Source organism: Ambystoma mexicanum, chromosome 6p, assembly GCF_040938575.1.
Source record: "Ambystoma mexicanum isolate Mex_15411 chromosome 6p, UKY_AmexF1_1, whole genome shotgun sequence".
NCBI classification, from domain to species: Eukaryota; Metazoa; Chordata; class Amphibia; order Caudata; family Ambystomatidae; genus Ambystoma; species Ambystoma mexicanum.
In genome coordinates, this window is record NC_090935.1 from 585587525 (window position 1) to 585607852 (window position 20328).

At 46.3% G+C, this 20328-nt stretch overlaps 1 protein-coding gene across 1 annotated transcript in view; it reads left to right on the top strand.

The window, feature by feature from the left end:
• DMGDH (dimethylglycine dehydrogenase) overlaps nt 1-20328 on the top strand; it is an 834031-nt gene that overhangs the window by 781872 nt on the left and 31831 nt on the right. The window contains exon 15 of the mRNA XM_069627418.1: nt 18044-18178. Within this exon, the coding sequence (XP_069483519.1) occupies nt 18044-18178 (135 nt within the window). The remainder of the gene's footprint in view (nt 1-18043; nt 18179-20328) is intronic.

Below are 20328 nucleotides of genomic sequence, written 5' to 3' on the forward strand. Positions count from 1 at the left end.
GGTAGGCATCTGAAACCTTTGGCTCCTCCAATGTTAATAGTAAATAACTGTGGGAGTTGTAGGCCAAAACATCTGGAAAGCAGCAGGTTGCAGACCCCTGCACTAAGTGTGAGGAATCTGAGGGCGTCCTCACTTCTTTCCCCAATATTTCCTCTGAGGTAGCCAGGGAAAGGCTGCTGCTTTTGGATCCTGACCCTGGGGGTGGATATGCGAAGGAGGATCACCTGGGTGGAGGAGACTTTGGGAGTGGGGATGAGGCGCCCTTGGGTAAGACATGGTATCCCCCATATCCCTTTTGTAAGGAGTCAAATATGCCCCAGGCGTTATAGGGTATAATCAATCCCTGCTCTCTTTATCCAGGAAACCCTCTCCCAATGCACACCACTAGGGTAGTGAGACGGGTAGGCCACCATTAACACAGAAGACCGACTGGAAAAATAAACATGAGCGGTCTAGTTGTTGGACTCATTATCATGAAGCCGGGAACTTTAAAACGGGCTCAGAGGAGAGAAATTGAGAGAGTTTCGGCAAGTGCAGAGGCGAGTTCCAGGGTCAAAGTAGTGGCAGTGAGACAGCACCTTCCCGAGATGCTCGGAGTTATTGAGAGTGTGAGAGAGTGCAGCGAGCGAGATGGGCTCATTGGCAGTCTGAGGACGAGCTAAGGAAGCAGTTCGGCATGGAGCGAAGGTATCTGGAGCGTTGGAGAGGCTCCCAAATGCTCGCAGGAACACTGACTGCAGTTTACCAGAGCTCCGAAGTAAGCAGTGGTGAACGAGGAAGCAGTGGTGGACGCTGTACACCAGAGGGAACCAGCGCAAGCAGACTGCGAGTGGAGACGGCTCTCCAGAAAGCCGCAGAAAATAGAAACCAGACCGTGAGAAGGCCGGTGAGTCTGTCTGGGTAAAAAGGGGCCCTGGACACGGTGGTTTAGTGCTGGAGACATTTGATTCTGAATTGAATATAAGGACACCAAGATGAAAAAGTAATTAACATGAGAAGCCATGAAAACAAGCATTGCTAAGAGTTAAATAAGCAAGCATTGCCAAGAATAGTTGTGCAAGAGAACTATAATCATAGCAAAGCCTGTATTCAATAGAAGCCTGGCAACAGGGCGCCAGATGCTTTGAGCAAGAAATCCGAAACAGAGAATGTTTCCTCGCAGGAGAGTGTACTGGGAAGCTTATGATGGATTGTGCAAATGGAACTATAACAGTAACTGCGTTTCGTAGCAGGAGTGTGTACTGGGTTGCCTATGTTGGTCTTACAAGTGAAAGCTACTAAACAAGTGAATGTTGACAAAACCAGTGATAATAAAGCTTCAAGATCAATTGAGAGGATACTGAGTCAAGCCTCATTGTGAAGCTGAAACTGTGGCAAGATACCTTTGAAAAAGATCCAAGTAAGGCGTGTCGGTTGCATGACCTGTAATGGGTGGACAGTGTGGTCCGAAAACTGCACCTAGACCAAGTACATCCACATTAGGAAAGGCCATGTTGTGATTGAATAAAGGAAATCTATGTGAACTGACATTGATGAGCTGAACTTTATATGAACTGAGATTGATTAGCTGGACTTTATAAATTGGTGACAAGTGACCAAACCCAAGGAACTATATTATTTTGGAACTTTGAATATCTCACGGAATTGTGTTATTTTGAAACATTGGAAGACTTGAAGGCTTGGGGAAGGGAACCCCTCTTTTGTAAAGTGAACTATTTGAACCTTGGGGAATGCAAACCCCTTTTCCACCTAAGCGCTGGAAGAAGCATCAAACTTTTATTTTGAACACTTCTCATTTGATGCTGACATCCCTTCACATTGTATACAGTTAGATGTGAGGGCAAGTATAGGTTTTGGACACAGATTTGGATTTCCTGACACAGACGATCCTTAGTTTCATTTAGGTAGGGAAATCCCACCTTAACATAGGGCAAGTTAGGCCTTTTTCCAACCTTCATTTTTAGTTAATAAAAGTTTGTATCTCTACATTCTATTCAGTTGTATGTGTCTATTTCATGATGCCTTCACATAAGGTTACAGTTGCTTTAAGTCTCGTATCTGTTGCCTATTAATAATGATCATAATATCTTTTGGAGGCTTCGGGCCAAGCAGGTCACAGGCCAATGCAGGGAGGGTCAAAGCCAAAGCTGGCCAATCCACTCCTTTGGATGTATCAGTATTCATAGACACAGGTCAGGTCGTTTTCATCCTCTGATGCGTAAAGACAGAGCATGTTGGTTCCACTCTGCTCCCACCTCATTTACATCTCTTTTGAGTCTGCCCACGCGCCCTTATGAATTCACCTCCATCCACATATGCTTCTTTGCACTGCCATACCTCCCTTTCTCTCAAGAGCCCCCTTTGCATCTTTCTCGTTGGTCACACTCATTTGGGTTCCTGCATCTGCAGCTACCCTCAATCCTTGCCTTGCTCCCACCAACCTTCCCTGAAGTGTTTGTTGCATCCCCTGTTGCCATATGTATGTGGTAGGGAAATGGCGTGGTAATTCCAGCCCTTTCTTGGGTTTTGTGACCAGTGAAGTTTGATCCTAGCTGTTGCTCAAATCGGAATGAAGCTGCATTCTTGGGTGGAAACATTTCTGTAATTGTGGCGTTTCCCCTAGACAAATGTACAGGTAGGGTTGGATAGCATTAGGCAGACAAGGGCAACATGCCCCAAGAATTGCTTCTCGGTGACAGCCCACAACCCCCAACATCCAGAGCAAAGTCAGCTGATAAACCATGAGAGCTGCTTTCCTGAAACAGCTGCATTTTGGGGGCTCTTCAGGGCTCCTTATGTTGTTGGGATGCAACTAAACCATCACTTTGTACGCAGCATTCGGCCAGGAAGCAGACATAGCCCCAAGAGCTACATTACCCACCGTGCCTGACAAAGTTGGGCAGCAGCAGTCCAGGGAGTGGGCGATGCCATCTGTGCTGCCATCCCTAGCTTCTGATAACTGACCCGTGTTCAACAATCTCATGTTTCCTAAACTAATATGTTTTCTCTTTTGATATGCTTCCATTCTGCCAACACACACGTGACAAATCGGCATGGAAATGCACGGTTACTGTCACTGGCGTAACAGGGTCCCCCACAAACCACGCGGTGCGGGGGCCCCGCTAGGACATGTTGTTAAAAAAAAAAGTAAAATTCTTTTTTTTTTTACACTTTCCTTTTAAATTAACTCTGCCTTCATAAAGAAATTATTTCTGTAACAGAAATCATTTCTTTATGAAGGCAGAGTGAATTCAAAAAGAAACTTTCTTATTGAAGTGCGCGGGCTCCTCTCACCTCATGACATGGAAGACCCCAGGCTGGAAGCCTCCATGTCATGGTGTGGGGAAGCCCTATTACTTCAAAAAGTTTATTTTTAAAGACACTGTGTCTTCATAAAGAAATGATTCCGTTATGGTTCGGTCCTTGACGGAAATAATTTCAGAGTACCTTCAAAAAGAAACAATGGGCTTCATTAGAAGTATGGCGGTCCGGAAACAACGGTGCCGGAAAGCTTACAGGCACTGTTGTTTCTGGACCGGCATACTACAGGTCTGCCTGCCGGAGCCGCTGTGCCCGACAGGTCGGACCCTGCCGGGCACAGCTGCCAACGTAGGCAGACCGTCACAGAAGCACCGTGACAGAACAGTGTTTCCGTGTTCCCCATTCCCATAGAGTCCGATGGGAATGAGGAACTACAATTTACCGGTGCCTGACTTTCCAGGCCGCCAGGGCACTAGGAAGTAAGGCGCCGGTAAATAATTCTGAGTCTGGCGTCACCCCGCCGGTTGCACCAGCAGGGTTACCGCTGGACTCGGAATGAGGCCCAATTTCTCTTTGAAATAATAGGGCTCCCCTCAACCTTATGACGTGTGCTTGTGAGTGTGTTTTGAAAGGGTGTACACTTAAATGTGTAGGTGGCTGCCTGTGTGAGTTATGGTGAAAGGGTGCACACTTAAATGTACGGGTGGGTGCCTGGGTGTGTGAACCTCTATGGTGAAAGGGTGCACACCTAAATGTACGGGTGGCTGCTTGGGTGTGCCTGTATGTAAAAAAAAAAAAAGGGTACAATCCTAAAGGTATGGATGGCTGCATGGGTGTGCCTGTATGGTGAAAGAGTGCAGACTTAGATGTATAGATGGCTGGGTGCGCATGTGTGTATATGGTGAATGGTGTGTGTGCTTGTGTTCAGGGGCGCAACAAAACCTACATTTCGGGGGGGGCTAATCCTTCAAATGTTGGGAGACGCACTAACTCCTTGGGCAGTGAGGGAGGGGCAAACTGATTTGTGTGGGGGCATCTAACTTCTTTACGCATTTTAATGAGACTATTCTAGTGCAGCTTCAATGTTGCAAGCAGTTAACTCTCTCATTTAAATCGGAAAGCACCCACTTATGAACTGCTGTGAGAATGAGCAGTCTCCTGTTCCCTCTCTACCCTTCCAATTACTCCCCTGGCATTCAAGTACTAAACCCACATCAACATTTAAATTGCCTACAAAATTTGACCTTTGAATGCAGGTACTAACAGTGAAATTACAAGTTAGTAATGCTGGGCCCTTGCTAACAGCGAAACCCAGGTGCCGTTTTAACGTATGTGTCCTGTTCTGTCCGGCAACTGCTCTGAAGGTCAGCCAGGTTCAGTCAACATAGCCCAAAATTACAGGGGGACGGGGAGTGCTGAAGCCCAGGAAACTCAATGGGGTTATGCCACTACTTGTGTCTACTCTAATGCCTTGCTCACTTAATGGTAATCGTCATTACTCCTAGCCCTATTCCTCCACATCCCTGTACTTGTGTATGAGGCTGTACTTGTGTATGAGGCACTCTGCCTCATACACAGGTACTGGGATAAGGTAGAGGTACATGGAGATAATGCCTGATTTAGCTACCTGTAATCTTCATTACTCATAGTCCCACTCTTCCTCGTCCCAGTACTTACCTATGAGGCAAGGCCCTTCCTGAAAGGCCCGGGAGGATAGCTCAGCGGCAACATGCTTGCCTTGGAAGCAAGATAGCACAAATCAACGCGGGTTCGATCCCCAGGTCCACGCTTAGAAACCTCTGGGCATTAAGCATGTTATAAATAACCAATCATATCATATCCTGGACCGTTGCTTTGCCTGGTGAAGACCTGCTGCTGTGCTGAAGCTCTGAATTCGCCTCAACTAGAGAAGCCCTGCAAAGGACAACTCATCCCCTTGGGTTGGTGGAACCAATCGACCCCAAGACAAGCTCATCTGGACATCCTCTTGGAGCTGGCCAAACTTCCATTGCTGCTGCAGGAACCCAGTGCCAGGGAGATGAACACCGGAATTGATTGAGTGTCTTTAAGTTGGACCTGAGCTAGAGGAAGATCCTCCTGACTAACAGGAAGCAGGACTGACCAAGCCTGAGCCACCTCAATAGAGGGCTGGACCCCAGATGCAAGGAAAGTCCAGAGTGATATCCGAGAACCGAGGTGGTGCTATTTGCAATAGAAGCGAGGAGCTGAAAACGCAAAGTGCCACTGATCTGAAGTTTGACGATTGCTGCTGCTGACCTTCCATTCGTAGTGCACTAGCCCCCAGATGTCCTTCCTCTTGTACTCACCACTGAGGTCCAGGAACACCAGGATCTGCAGACCTACACAGGAACAGAAGCCATCTGGAACCACTTTCTTCTAACCAAAGCTACTGTAAACTAAGGGATTGCTTGCCTCTTGTCATGTAGCCGTGTAGGAGTCTCGGGGGGATAGCTCAGGGGCAACCTGCTCGCGTTGGAAGCAAGATGACACAGAGCAACACAGTTTCGATCCCCAGGTCTACGCTTAGTAAACTTTGGGGTATTAAGCGCGTTATAAAGAACCTATCATATCATACGTAAACTCTGGGACAAGGAAGAGGGGTGTGAGGGTAATTCTGGGCCAAAGAGCGGATTTTGGAGTTTGGGGTTGGTTGTAGGAGGGAGAGGGCATCTGTGGGGGGTGGGATTGTGCAATAAACCATAATGGTTGTCCATGTCCAGGCTAAGCAGGCATGATATATGGTATTAGTGGCTAGAGGAGCATTTTGGTGCAGCCAGTCTAGTCATTCCTCAATTTCGTTTTTTTTTTTTAACTGCGCATTTCTGCTAAAGCAGTCCTGCTAAGTGTAATTAACTGGCTAGACTGGCATTTGGGTGCTGCCAGTCTAGCCATTTCTTACTGCTGCATTGTATATTTTTCTGGGCATCTGTGATAAAATGATATGGTATGATATGATAGAACTCATTTGTAAAATGCCTGTACACAAGTGTTTCTAGGCGCAACAAGACAAGGGAGGGAAGATAAAGGGAGGACAAGACAAACTATCTTACTACACCTTGTGTCATTCAGATCGTGTAATTGCGAGAACGAGAAATGCAAGGGAAAGGGAGGGGGGGAAATGCACGGAAGAGGGGAGGGAAAACACTGCAGTAATGCTCTGAGTAAGTGCAGCCAGGGCAGCGCGGCTCTGGGTAGTGCAAGGAGAACAAGGGAAGGTAGGGTTACAGTTACAGCCCCTAAGTGCATGGTAGTCCCAGAGGCAGTGCCAGGGTGACTGATCAAGAAAGAGCCTGGACTCAGTGAGACTCTGAGGGTAGCCAAGGAACCAGTCAGTACAGCAGACAGGTAGGCCAGGTAGGTCAGCAGGGGAGGGAGAGAGATAAAGCAGAGGAGAAGAGGAAAGTTTTGAGCTGCTTCTGAAACTTAAGGTAGTCCGCTCAAGTTTGAGAAGGGCAGGGAGGCCATCCCAGAGGGAGGCACCTGCAGAGGAGAGAGATCTACCCCCCACTCGCTGCCTGTAGAAGTGTCTAACCCTTAGAGAGTTGGAGGTAGCTGGGGTAAGGCCTTGAGAAGGAAGGTATTATGGAAGAATGTGTTGGATGTAGTGTGGGCCCTGACCCCAGAAATCCTTGTGGACAATGCAAAGGGTCTTGAACTTCATCCTTGCAGCCACCAGGGACTAGTGGAGAGATTTCAGGGCTAGAGAGATACGATTCCTACGCTTGAGGCCAAGGATAAGTCTAGCAGTCATGTTCTGGATTTGTTGTAGAGGGCAAAGAGTAGAGAAAGGCAGATTGAGAAAGAGGCTGTTGCAGTAGTCCAGCCTAGAGAGAAACAGGGCTCTGGAGACAGTGAGCTTCTAGGGGAAAGTGAGAAAGGGAACAGTCCCTTTGAGGAGGAGCAGCTGGTAGTGGGACTTCTTGGCGACATCCAAGATATGAGGAGAGAAGGAGAGAGTGGAGTCGAAGATTAATCCAAGGTTTTTTGCCTCGCAGGAAGGCGAAGGAAGAGGGCCCAAGGTGGGCAGCCAGAGAGAGGGGGAAAGCAGAGTCAGGGGTCCCAATGAGAATGTTCTCCTTCTTACTGGCATTAAGGCAGAGATCGTTGAAGGTGTACCATTCCTAAATTGTGGATAGACAGTCATTAATGAGCGAGAGAGGAGAGGAGCCTGAAGGAAAGCTGAGTGTCATCCGCATAACACTGAAAGTTAGAGGAGAAGGTAGAGATCAGGTGGACCAAAGAGGACAAGCAGAGGTTGAAAACCCTGGGTGAAAGGATAGAGCCCTGTGGAATGCCACAGGTAGAGAGCGAGGTGGCACAGAAAAAGGGACCAAGTTGGACCTGGTAGGGGCCATCCTAGAGGAAGGATGTCAGCAACTCCACAGCCTGATCCATGATGCCCAGGTTCTCACATAGACGACTGATCAGGAAGGCGTGGTTGTCTGTGTCAAAAGTCGAGGAAAAATCAAGGAGGATTAGGACAGAAGGAATGCTGGAATCAAGGTTAGAGAGCAGATCTCTGGCAGCTCTGGAGCCAGACTGATGGTAATATAGACGACAGTTTCAGTGTCGAGATTAAGCTGGGAGATGGCCAACTTTTCCAAGAGTTAGCCCAGGAAAGGGGTGTTGGAGATTAGGCGATAGTTTGCCGGGCAGGTAGGATCGGTAGACAGCATCTTGAAGAGTGGTGGAACAAGGGAGTGCTTAAGGGGAGAGGGGAACGTTCCAATGGTGAAAGAGTGATTACAGAAATTGCCCAAGGCTGGAGCAAGGGTGTCAATATGGTCCTTGATGGTTCTGGAGAAGCAGGGGAGCACCTATTTGGATGACACTTTCATTGATCGGCCTTGTCTAGAAACTTCGTCAGGTGTTGTCGGAGAGAAAGAGGAGAACGGAGGAGAGGTAGAGCTGGCCAAAGGGGGCCGAGAGAGGAAGAGGGAGAGGAAGAGGAGATGGAGGACAGGATGTCCTGAGTTTTAGCAGAGAAGTGAATGGCCAGAGCCATACAGAGGGCCTGGGAGGGCACAGGAGAGGTAGAGACTGCATCAAGATTGACCAGTTCCTTGCAGATTTTAAAGAGTTTGGCAATGTTGTTGGATGCTGAAGAGACCCGGGCTTTAATGTGTGCTCTCTTCTTGATGAGTGTTATTGCTTCGACTTGCATTTTGGTGCAACCAGTCTGGGTATGTCTAAATGTGGCCTGGCATGCTTTGCTGTAATGTTATTATGTGTCTACACTGGTCTACATTGTGCAGCCAGTGGGACATGTTTTCAATGTGGCATGGCATTTTTAATACCAAAGCATTAATGTTCATGTGCAGTGTTGGTGTCTTGCATGTATTGGATTAGTGTTACCCTAAAAAACAATTGCAAACACTCTGGATTTTTAGCAAATTTTTCTCAGAAAGTGTGCTGTATATTGCATTAAAACACGTATTTGTATCTTTCTCTAGTACAGTGTGCGGCTTACCCCTTCAGCAGCATGTTTGGGCGTATTGTGCAAGCGTAATAATCTAGGCCGGCCCAGAGTGTGGCACGACCCATGATTTGTTGCCGAGTTGGGGCGGCCCTCGGCATGGCTCGCAGGGGGGCCCCCCACATTTTGTTACGCCACTGTGTACATCCCTAGGCCTAGTCAGCAATTTATATCTGTAAAGTTATCAAAGCCATTGCTAGGCTAGCCTCCAACGGCAGCTGAGTTTAATAGTATCTCAGAATTTAGGTGAACAAATCGGCTGGGCTGATATTTTGTGGGCCTCTGACAGACTGGCGTTCTTTGCAAAAAGACTTGCACCATGCTGAACTATGCAGACAAAAGGTGGCAATGGATGTTTGCACAATGTTCCGGGTCTGTGGGATATACACAAAGCCTTCAAAAAACTTCAGTTGATACATGGATGTCAAGTGCCTCATGTTTTAAATGAACACCTGCGATATGATGAAGAAGGCAAACAGGCAAAGTTCCTTATTTTTCAGAGTACCAAATACTAACTACAATAATCCTTTCATGTCAGTGTGGCAACAAACCTGACTTGAACCATTAGCGTTTTTGTTTAAAGATACAGAAGGAAAGTGGAACCTTGCTACTGGTTATGGCAGCAACCACAGAATGTGCCGGAGACGAGAAGCAGCAGTCTTTTGATGAGCTGTTCAGAATGAGGTTCTTTTATGCTCCAGTTTAGAAGTAATTTATTTCATGGGGCTGATTTATGCCTTTTTATCATGAACCAACAGTAGGCATTGACCATGAGCTTATTCTGGGAGTCTTGTGAGAAAGATGTCTGCTGCTTCCCCTCCGGGCCCATGTGGCTGTGGGGGCCTGGAAGTCTGTGGACCCTTCATTACTTAAACCGTGCGTGAATCACAGAACCGATGAGAGAGCAGTTGGTTGTGGCAAGGGGTATATCAATTTTGCTCTTGATGGTACAAGTCCATGTGCCGCACCTCATTTACAATTTGTACTCCTCATGAAGTCGTTTCAAATCCCTATAAAAGCAGTGCCAGGGTCGCACAAGTGGGGAATAAAGGACGTCTAGGGTGGAGGGCACTATGTTACAATGTAGGTTGTAAAGTATACTCTTGCGTAGTGGGTTACTTCACAGCTAGTTTATTCATTTCAGGTTAACAGGCTTCAAGTTCCATCGACAGATTACATTTTAGGAGCTACGAAGATCTTATGGAGAGCCCACTGGCTCCCACCACCCAGGCTACATCTTCAGTCAACTGCCTGGATCAGAACTCCAACCACACCACATTCAGACATACAAGGTTCCCTGCTGACATTCCCCACTGACATCACCACTCACCAGACCATACATACAGGGACCAGGGTCAGACATAACACACCACAAACAACAACTAAAAAATACAAATACCACAGTCGCCATGAACTCAAGTTAATCGTTTCGCAAATGTTTCTGGTGTCCTACTTCTCAGATTCTTTAACCCTTCACAAGGCTTGCCTTTGAGTTCTTACTATTTCTGGAACGCTTCTTGACTAGCTTTAGGTTTAAGATAGGGACAATAACCACAAATCAGCCTTTCCTTCACGTGGCTCCAGTAGGAAGCTGGGAAGATTTAGTGGCAGTGACGGCCAGGGTCGGACAGAGCCATAAAACTGTTTTGGCACCAATTAGAAAAGTGGCCCACAGTTTCAAATGGCTATTCATTCCTTTTGTGGCACAGTTTGAATATTAACCAAGGGCAGGTTTTTTGATGAAGTGTGATGCAAATTGTGCATTTTAAAGAATATTTATTCAGCAACACTGGTCAAAACTACTAGCTGCAGATTGAATTAACTCCTCAAACTGACCCGAATTGGCCAATTTTGACCTAAAAAACTGGCGTTTTATGTTTGTACCATAGGACAGTCTGGGCCTGGTGACGCTGTTTCTCTAAAATGGCTGGATTGAAAGAGTTTGCTGAAATGAATGCCATTGAAAGTATTGTTCCCAAACGTATTGTGAGTGACAGGTGCCTTGCGTCTGGGGGTGGGCGCATAGCACATATTAATTGCACGGCCACACAACACGATTGGTTAATACAGGAGATGGAGTTGCACCTCCCTCAGTTGGAGCTGAAGGTTAACTGGGTGGCTTTTTTTCTCGTGTTTAGTGTGGTTCTCCATTGCAAAGTGTTAGTGCAGAGAAACACCGCTGCCCCTATTCTAGGGGCCTTTAAGTCTTTGGAGTTTCACTGTGCCGATCCTGGCCCTTCTTTTGGAGGAACACCTTCCAGAAAACAAGGGGGCATATCAGTTTAAGCAATGTAAGGTTGCCATAAACAGGTTTTGCATGCACCGAGTTGGAACGGTATCTTCCTGGAAAGGGGCATTCCTTTGATATATCTATTTCTCCAAACTCAAAAGGTCATAGTGATTTGTGTATGTTTTTCTGCCTCTTTCTTTGCCCGGGAAGGAGGTCCTTTTGGGTTTCTATATATAGTCATCCTCCAGATGATGTACCTGCATCCACACTTCACATATATGTAGCTACATCTGGTCAAGAAGTTCCCATGTTTTGGGATGGCTACCCACATGCACATTACGTAGCTTGGGTGCCTTGTGTGGTAAGGCCAAGCAGTGACACTTGTGACCATGATTAATATGGTTGTACGAATAGCTTTATTAACCATCTCTCCAGGAGTGGACCAAACGCCTATGGCATCCAGGGGACACGCTTCACACAATGAGGCTATATCTAAAGTAAGCAGTTTCACGTATGGGTCAATGTAAAGTAGAGCTTGCTGAAGATGGCCAGCACCTTTTGTGGCTCATCGTGTAAATCATTAAGTTCTAAACCTACTCTTATATGTCCTTAACACTCTCTGGGACACCAACCTCTACAGGGTAAATGTTGCAAGTAATTGTCCAAATGGTGTGTCGAGAGAAAGTTCCAAAATCAAATCTTACCAAGCCGTTTAGCCTCCTGGCTACTCTTGTCTTAAAACACAAAATGCTAGAAAGATTGGCGGCCAACATGAGTTTATATCTCCTAGTCTTAATTGTCTAGCCCATAACTAATAAAGCAAAACAAACAACTTCTCCTGTGGAAGACTCTTGCAGGGCTTACTCAGTCTTGTCTCTTTCAGTCTTGCTGCTTTCACCAACTCTTTGAAGGCCTCTCCCAGGTATCCCGTTCCTCTGAGGCTTTTCCTCAGCCTCTGGATTCTTCAATGCTCCCAGGCTTCTCACAACTTTTGTTGAGTACTTCACGTCTCTCTGCAACCTTGGGTGTCAACAGGTTTCCCAGTAGGTCTCTCCCAAACCCTGGATTACAACAGCTTTCAAAATGGGTCTGTCAGATCTCCAGTTTCAACAGTTTTCACAGTAGGTCTTTATATGGTCTGGTGTTACATCAGCTTTCACAGTTTGTCTCTCCCAGAACCTGAACTCCTTAAAGAATCTCCATAGGTCTCTCTAGGACTTGGATCATGTAATTGGTCATAATGGGGTTCTAACAGCATTTGCTTCAATGGGTATTTATTCACCCTTCTCCTCATTCAATGTCCTTTTCAGGCAGATGTCACGCTTCTGCCACGGTGTCCGGTCATTTGGTCGTAAATAAATGGTCGAATGACCATTTGATCGAATCAAAATGGTCGGAAAAAAAAGGTCGAATTTATTTATTTATTTATATATCTTTTTTTAGTTTGGTTGCTTAAAAAATATTTTTTAATAAAGAAAAAGGGGGGTTGGGGGGGAACAAAATAACATTTTTTTAAAAAAAATTCGACCTTTTTTTTCCGACCATTTTACATCGATCAAATGGTAATATGACCATTTGGTTTTCGACCAAATGACTGGTAACCTTCTGCCAATGTGGTCTGATCACATGTTGGTCTCCTCCTTGGCATACAAATATCCACTAGCCTCACCTCTCTGGTTTATTAACATTCTCCAGAGTGTGTGCTATAGACTGGACAAGGCTTGGATTACCCCAGGTAGTGTGGTCCCATGTATCCAGGGACAGTTTGGAAGTGCTCCTGCTTCCTTCCAAACTTCCTTTCAAACTCTTCCTCCTTTCCTTTCGGTCTGTCCCCCTCTTTTATAGTGTTTCAGGGGCCATAGTTATTTAATGTCCAAGTGTTAGATTGGTTCCTTGCTCGTAATTCCCCTAACGAATATTGTCATCTCTGTACCAGGCTCTGTCTACATGGATTACGCATGATCTTTCCTTCATCTGAGTCGTCCTTATTTACAAATGCGGCTTTAAGCATTGCTGCCACATTGGCATTCCTCTACTTCCAGTATAGGCGTACACCACTTTGTGTGCACATGCTGGTGATCTGTGGCCTCTGGTTATATCTGTGCCAGATGGTGAGAACCACGGTAATACAAACCCAGTTTGTACGTTCTGTAAGGAACTCGTGGTGGCAACATTAAAGACAGACACAAGTGATGACAGTTCAAGGGCCTCTCCAGCACAAGGATCACTATTCCACTCCATGATATCAGGACCTTCATGGGCCAAGTCTCTTGAACCAAAGTCTCTTGCCTTAGAAGGCCTGCTGGACCAAAATAACAAACAAAAGTTCCTTTGGGGAGGCCACAGGGGGTGTGTGTATGATGGAAGCCTGAGCGTGCAGCTCCCAAGCAAACTGGTCCTTCAGAGGATTGAGCTCCCACTCCTGCCCCCCCCCGGCTCCCGAAGCAGAGGCCGGACGGCGACTTCACCCCCCAAGCATAAGGGGACGAAACCTGGGAAGAATTGACCCAGCACAACCGAAGTTACAACGGATCGAGGTGCGGAGCCGAGACACTGAGGATGGCCTCCGGATTGAGAGAGGTGACACAGCGGAGCGCTGATCAGAGGAATCCCGAGGTGGTGTGTGGGCACCCGCGGACCCCCTCCGTGCCCCTGCCCATTGGGGAAGACTGATGGAGTGGGCTTGACCCCCCCCCCCCGGGTGAACACTGGGCCCCATGGCTGTGAGGGAGTTGATAGGCGGGATAGAGCCCATGCGCAGAAGACCATCCACCCCCTTCTGAGTTGTTGCTGCAGTGTGCTAGAGAACTGGTGGTGAGCTGGGCCTTGACTAAGGTGGTCAGTCGGAATATATGGGATAGAGTATGGGGGGCTGGTAGACCTGGACTGCCCCTGGCCCATGGAGGACCGCCGAGTGAAAATACAGTGGAGGTAGACTTACCAGGAGGGTACTGGATAGAGACTGGACAGACCGACTAGAGTGGAACCCCCCAAACTCTGAGAAACTGTAACACCAAGTGGAGGGCGTCGGAGTTGGACGGCAAAGTACCCCCCCAAACCGCCATGGACTGGAAAACCACACTGGAGCGATTTGAATATCAACAAAGCCGGAAACACGAGAACCTGAGCCGAGCCTGCATGCAAAATATGACTGAGGGGGTGGAGGGTGGACCAGGGGACCATCAAAAAAGACATCACCTCCATATTTGAAGAGATACGGGGGATGAGAGCTGACATAGGGGGGGAAACTGGACAAGATCAACGTGAGAATAGATGAGATGGACGAGAGGCTACAGACGGTGGAAAACAACCAGACCTCCCTTGACACTTTGGAAACCAAAATGGACATGTGGGTAGCAGAGATGGAGAGGAGAGAGTCTGAAAACACCCTGAAAATGGACGATTTTGAAAATCGGGAGAGGGGGAACAACCTGAGATTTTTTGGCCTGCCCGAGAAGGAGGGGGAGATCGAGAGAGACTTATGGAGGGCCATCCCTGGGGTTGCGACGCTCCTCTTTGGGGATGAGACCATCGGAGAATCGGGCCCTTATAACGGAATGGAAGAAGAGTAATGACATTTGTGAACAGAAGTACTTGCTCAGTGAAGAATCCAGTCTATGGAAAAACCCTGCGATACATATTGATAATCACATGCTTTATTGTATCTCGTGGCAAAAGGTGGATATATGGAAATTGGGTCAAGTCTACGATGGTCACAACTTGCTGGATATGGAATTTTATGATTTCAATATTAGTTGCGGTAGAGTGAGAACCGACATTATCTTGATCTGCAGAAACATTTTAGTATGTTATTTTTACCCCTGCATGCTGGTACTTCACCTATGGTTTTACACGTATCAAAAAGTATGCAGATTTCTGCCTTTTTATAAACTTTTTACTCCTGAGTTGGGTACTGCTTCTCAACATGGTAGAACCGCTTGGGAATCGGATCTGGGACATACTGCCTGATATTGAATGGGTTCCAGTATGTTTTGGACCCAGTAGATATAAAATAGATTTGGATCTGTTTTTTACAAAACCGACGATCATTTATTATGTGTATTGTTCTCCGTGGAAAATGTGCTCTTGTAAGCTAAGCCAAAACAATACTTGTAATTGTAAGAGACATACAGGTACGTACGTGTGTTGGTCATGTCAAAAGGTTCATTCGTTTGGGATGATGTTTTAAACGTATAGCTCTTGGGTTGGGTCTTTCTCTTCCAGTTACACCTATGATTTGTGTGGTAGGTCTGTGCCCTGCAAATATCAGTGTGCCCAAAGGTAAACTCTATTGGACCTTTAGAGCTCTTCTGATGGCCAAAAAGCACATCCTGAAAATGTGAAAGTGATAATAGGCCTACTGTTGAGGATTGGCAACGTAGTCTGTCGATTCTTTCTGGCAGGGAAGAGGTGTCTTTTCGACTTCAGCAGCAATATGTTTTGTTAAAGGATACTTATACCGCGCACTATCACCACTGTCGTGTTCCCCTGATAAATCTGATCAAATGGGGAGTACTTTTAATTAATTGTATGGTTCGTTTTTTCACCCTCTTTCTATATATAGATAAATTGAAAGTTATAATTATGTGTTTTCTCGTAATTAATTAGTGTAATTGTTCTTATGATCTCCTTTATTGGAAAATCAATAAACAGTTTTTTTTTTTAATAATTTTTTTTTTTTATAACATGTATCTAAGTTCTCATTTCCAAATTATATATGGAGTTGATTATGGCTAAGCGAAATTTATTCCTGCGGAAGAACAGAACCTGATATAGGGGTCTGGGAGTAGATTGGGACATACAGAAATAGAGGAAAATGTGAGCTGAGGTGGCTGCCTCTTCTATCTGCACCTAACATAATAAGCAGTATTTTGAGATGATCTTTCAATGTACCGGCTTCAAGAAAACCTGACACATTAGGTAAAATAGGCCTTGTTGGAGGGGATCTGGGGAGTAAGTTAATTCCTGCACATATGGTGGCACTGTCCTAAACTGCACACATTCTGGGAACAAATAATCCAGTAGATTAATAAAATCAGTGGTTGTCCACTGCTCAGCGACCCTGCGATCTGTTTACTGGGTGCTCCAAGGGAGCGGGTCTTTCTCCTTACAAAGAAGCCAGTTAGGTTTTAGTGAGGATTTCGGGAAAACCAAAAAATAGGAGAGCGTCCCCATATCTCACAAACTCTGGGGATCACCATACCCTCAGCCAGTAAAAAACTGGCCATATTCCAGCCTCGTCGCCAATAGGAATCCTATCACATTCTAAACAGACTGCTGCTGTGGGGGTACTCTGCGGGAGTGACAATATGCTTTTAAAAAACAGAGTCAGGGGCATATTGTTCACATACCCCCATATCTAAGCACTAAAGATGGCGGCAGCTTTGGCCTGCGCCCAATAGGGCACAAATGCAGGCTTAAGTAGTCCCCCACCATATTTAAAATAAAACATTCCAACAGCGCCACTGGTTCCTTCCAGGTTAGTTTTGGCCTTCAAAAGTTGCTTTGACTAGCTAGCGTTGCTCGGAAAACGTATTCCCAAATAAGATGGCTTCGTCTCACAAGCCCAGGAACAGCTGGACATCTTCACAGCACTGGAACTGACCGCAACCACCTGACCCACCCTCCAGTCCTCGGTACTTGTAGGTCAACTTCACATGACCAATACGAAACCTACCAGGAACCTTCTAGAATTCATAGTCTTAGGCCTACATGGTAGGAACAGTGACCCACCCCAACAATAACCTTCAAACCTTCCTACAATAGTTGAAGCTGGGACAGGCCCTCTGCATGTTCCCACCAGAGGGGCGTAAAAGCCCCGGTTCTCTCATGACACCCCTCGTATTCCCGAACACATTCCCTTTGTGCATTCTGATATGTAATAGTTCCTTAAGTTGCGTCCCATGCTCCCAAAAGTCCTTGGCAAAGAAAAGTGCAAGACAGCAATTTTCCTGTCACAGACAAGCATGCCACATAGTACAATACAGGCATGAGCAAGCATTTTCAAAGCCAAATAGTTAAGATAATATAATGCAAAATCAAATGAGTCCGCTTTGGAGAAAAGACTGTTGAAAAAGGGATAAAACATCTGTCATCCATAAATTCACTTTGAACTTTAGACAAAATCTAGGACCATAAGAGAACCATTTTTCACCCACAGGTCTTGAATGTATTTTTTGATAAGCGTGCTATTAGCAGGCCTCTTCCCCTTTACTTATCGGCTCTACCCTTTCACTCTTGTTGCTTTCCATCCTATTCTTAAATCACACTTATTCCCCCCCTCTCTCCACTTTAGTGTTCATGTTGTTGCTCTAAATTGTATTTTATGTTTAAGATGTACCACTTGCACCTTATTGTAGGGTGTTTTGACAGAAGTGCTATATAAATGTGATAAAACAAGTAAATAAACATGAGTACAATTGGTTAAATGTGGTTTTACCGACCACAAAAACAGAGTGGTACATAGCAGAGTGAATAAAACATCAAAAAACACGGAATTCATTTTTTTTTATATATGGTTGGGGCCCTGAATCCCCTCTTTTTTCCACACTTTTAAAGTCTCCCCAACCCGACCGATTTTAACCCCTTAACCCACTACGCATTATATGTTTATTTAATCTTTTCTGTGTTTTTCGTTGTTATTGTCCGCTCTGTGATGTACCACTCGGTTTTGTTCGCAATAAAATGACTGGATACCGTACAATCTAACCTTCTCTCCAGTGCATTGGTGACATCTTGCACAAGAATGATGAAATTGTGTACTCGTGCCTTGTTCAGGTTGTAGTGCTAAAGTAGACCTTTTTGACAGAGGTGCTGCATCTGCCTTTTGAGTGGGCTTTGCCTTTGTGTAACTAGTTGCATAGATTTTCATAGTCATGAAAACAATTGCCTCAAGCCCCTGGATCAGACGTTTGTGTTGAGTTGGGAGCACAACGTACGTAAACTACACTTTTATCAGAGAATGGTAGGCAAGAAAACAAGGTGAAGTCTAATGTCATGATTTCTAACTTTCAACCGGAATAACAGTCGTTCGTCCATATGCTCGGCTCTTTCAGGAGGCGGACTTCATTGGCAAGCAAGCGCTGAAGCAGATTAAAGAGGATGGGCTCAAGAGACGGCTCGTGTACCTCACCTTGGAAACGGAGAACGTGGATCCGGAGGGAAACGAGAGCATCTGGCATCACGGCAAGGCAAGTCCATGCGATTGCATTTGACTCTTGTTTGCTGGCAGACTAAGTTCATTGCCTAGGTATTTTTCTGGTGCAAACTTGTACAGTGCAGAGATGGCATGCATCTGCAAAAAGAGCAGATGCTCCTCTTGCCCTCCATAAATGTACCCTTTCCGTCTGAGCGGGTCTAAGAAGCACATCTGTATTTGTGATTTGTTGGGGAAAGTTGAAAATGTGTTTGAACATCCTGTCTCAGGACAAAGAATGACGGTTGCAAGCCAATGTGTGTACTTTTATAATTAGGAGAAGTGATTTTACGGGAAAAACCAAGTGAGGGTTAGGGTTGTCATAAAGGAGTAACCACAGCTGGCATGTATAATAGAAGTCAGGTTATTCACATTTTTGTATTGGTTTTTATTTGATTTTTTTGCAATCAAAATGTAAACAAGTTTTACAGTTGTACAAATGTACGCCCCGGAGTCTGGTGGCAGATCATAATGTGTAAATATGAACCATGCCTGTGTTGACATGGTGGCTCCTGGGATGCTCCAATTCTAATAGCCAAAGCCATTTGCTCTCATTTATTTGTCATATGGCTTTTCAGTGATTCACTCTACTGGTAGAGGCTTCCTGAGTATTCAGCTGCATAGAAAAGCAGACAATGTTGGTGCAGCCTCCATGTCCCTTTTGTTCTTCCTGGGAAAGGTTTGCCACCTTCACCCCTGGTGAAGGCAGTTAAAGCCCGGGGAGGGGTCAGGGGGGGGGGTGGCAGTAGTGTTGGGATCAGTGCTTTGAGCCCCAGCCAGGACAAATAGGATTCAAACTCTCAAGTCTTGATTCCAACTCCCCCCTCCGTCCTCATCACCTCGATCTTTCATCTGCCTTTGACACAGTTAATCATGCCACCCTCATAAATTCTCTCTCTGTGATACCGTAAGCATCATGAACCAAGCACTGGCCTGGCTGACCTCCTTCCTATACAACCGACCTTCCCAGGTGCAGCTGGGCCCTTTCCTCTCCTCCACCACTCACTCTACCTGCAGCGTCCCTCAGGGCTCTTTCCTATTGTTGTGGCTTTTTAACATCTGCCTTGGCCTTTTGGCCCACTTGATCTCCACCTTCTCCCCTAACTGCCAGACTTCCAGTGTTATGCTGATGAAACACAGCTCTCATTCAAGCTTCCCTCCTCTTCCTCCTCTCTCATACATGACAGCCTGACTGCTATTCAGGTATGGTGCACGGCCAATGATCTCTGTCTTAATGCGTAATACTGAGATCCTTCTCATTGGGACGCCTGCTCCCTCTTTCCCCTCCTACTCTGTCCGCCCTACTTCGGTCCACCCACCTCACCCTCTTGTGAGGCAAACAACCTTGGTGTCCTCTTTGACTCTTCTGTCTCCTTCTCCCCTCACATCCTGGCCCTTGCCGAGAAGGCCAACTTTCAGCTCTACCTCCTAGGGGGCATTCTCCATTTCCTCACCTTCCCTCAGAAGCTCGTTGTCTCCAGAGCACTGGTCCTCTCCATGCTGGACTTCTGCAACAGCCTCCTCCTCAATCTGCCTCTTTTCTCTCTTCGCCCCCTCCAAATAATCCAGAATACGACTGCAAGACTTTTCCTTGGCCTCAAGCCCTGGGGCTGCATCTCTAATACACTAATATCTCTCCACTGTCTCCCAGTGGCTGCAAGGATCAAACTCAATAACCCCTGCAACATCCACAAGGCTTTCTGGGGCCTGGGACTCCGCTCCATCAAACTCTCTCCCTAAATACCTCCCGGCAAGACCACTTCGGTCCTCTAGCTCTAACTCTCTGCAGATCCTTTTTCTCCAAGCAGAGAGTGGGAGGTAGATCTCCATCTGCGGCAGGAGCCTCCCTCTGGAACGGCCTCCCTGCCTCTCTGACTTGAGCCGGATCTCCGTAAGTTCTGGAAGCGGCTCAAGACCCTGCTCTTCTCTTCTTCCTTCCCTCTCGCCTTCCTGTGCTAAACCCCCTTTCTATCTGCTATGAATGGTGGCCTGGTCCTTGAGTCTTCAGGGCACCGGGCCCCCCTCATCCAGTCTGCTTCAGCACCCACCCAACCTAGCACTGCTTTCCAAAGAAAGTGGGACCCCCCCCATCTGTGGAATGTGGCTCTAGTAATTATTATGAGAACAAAATGACCCCAAAAAAAT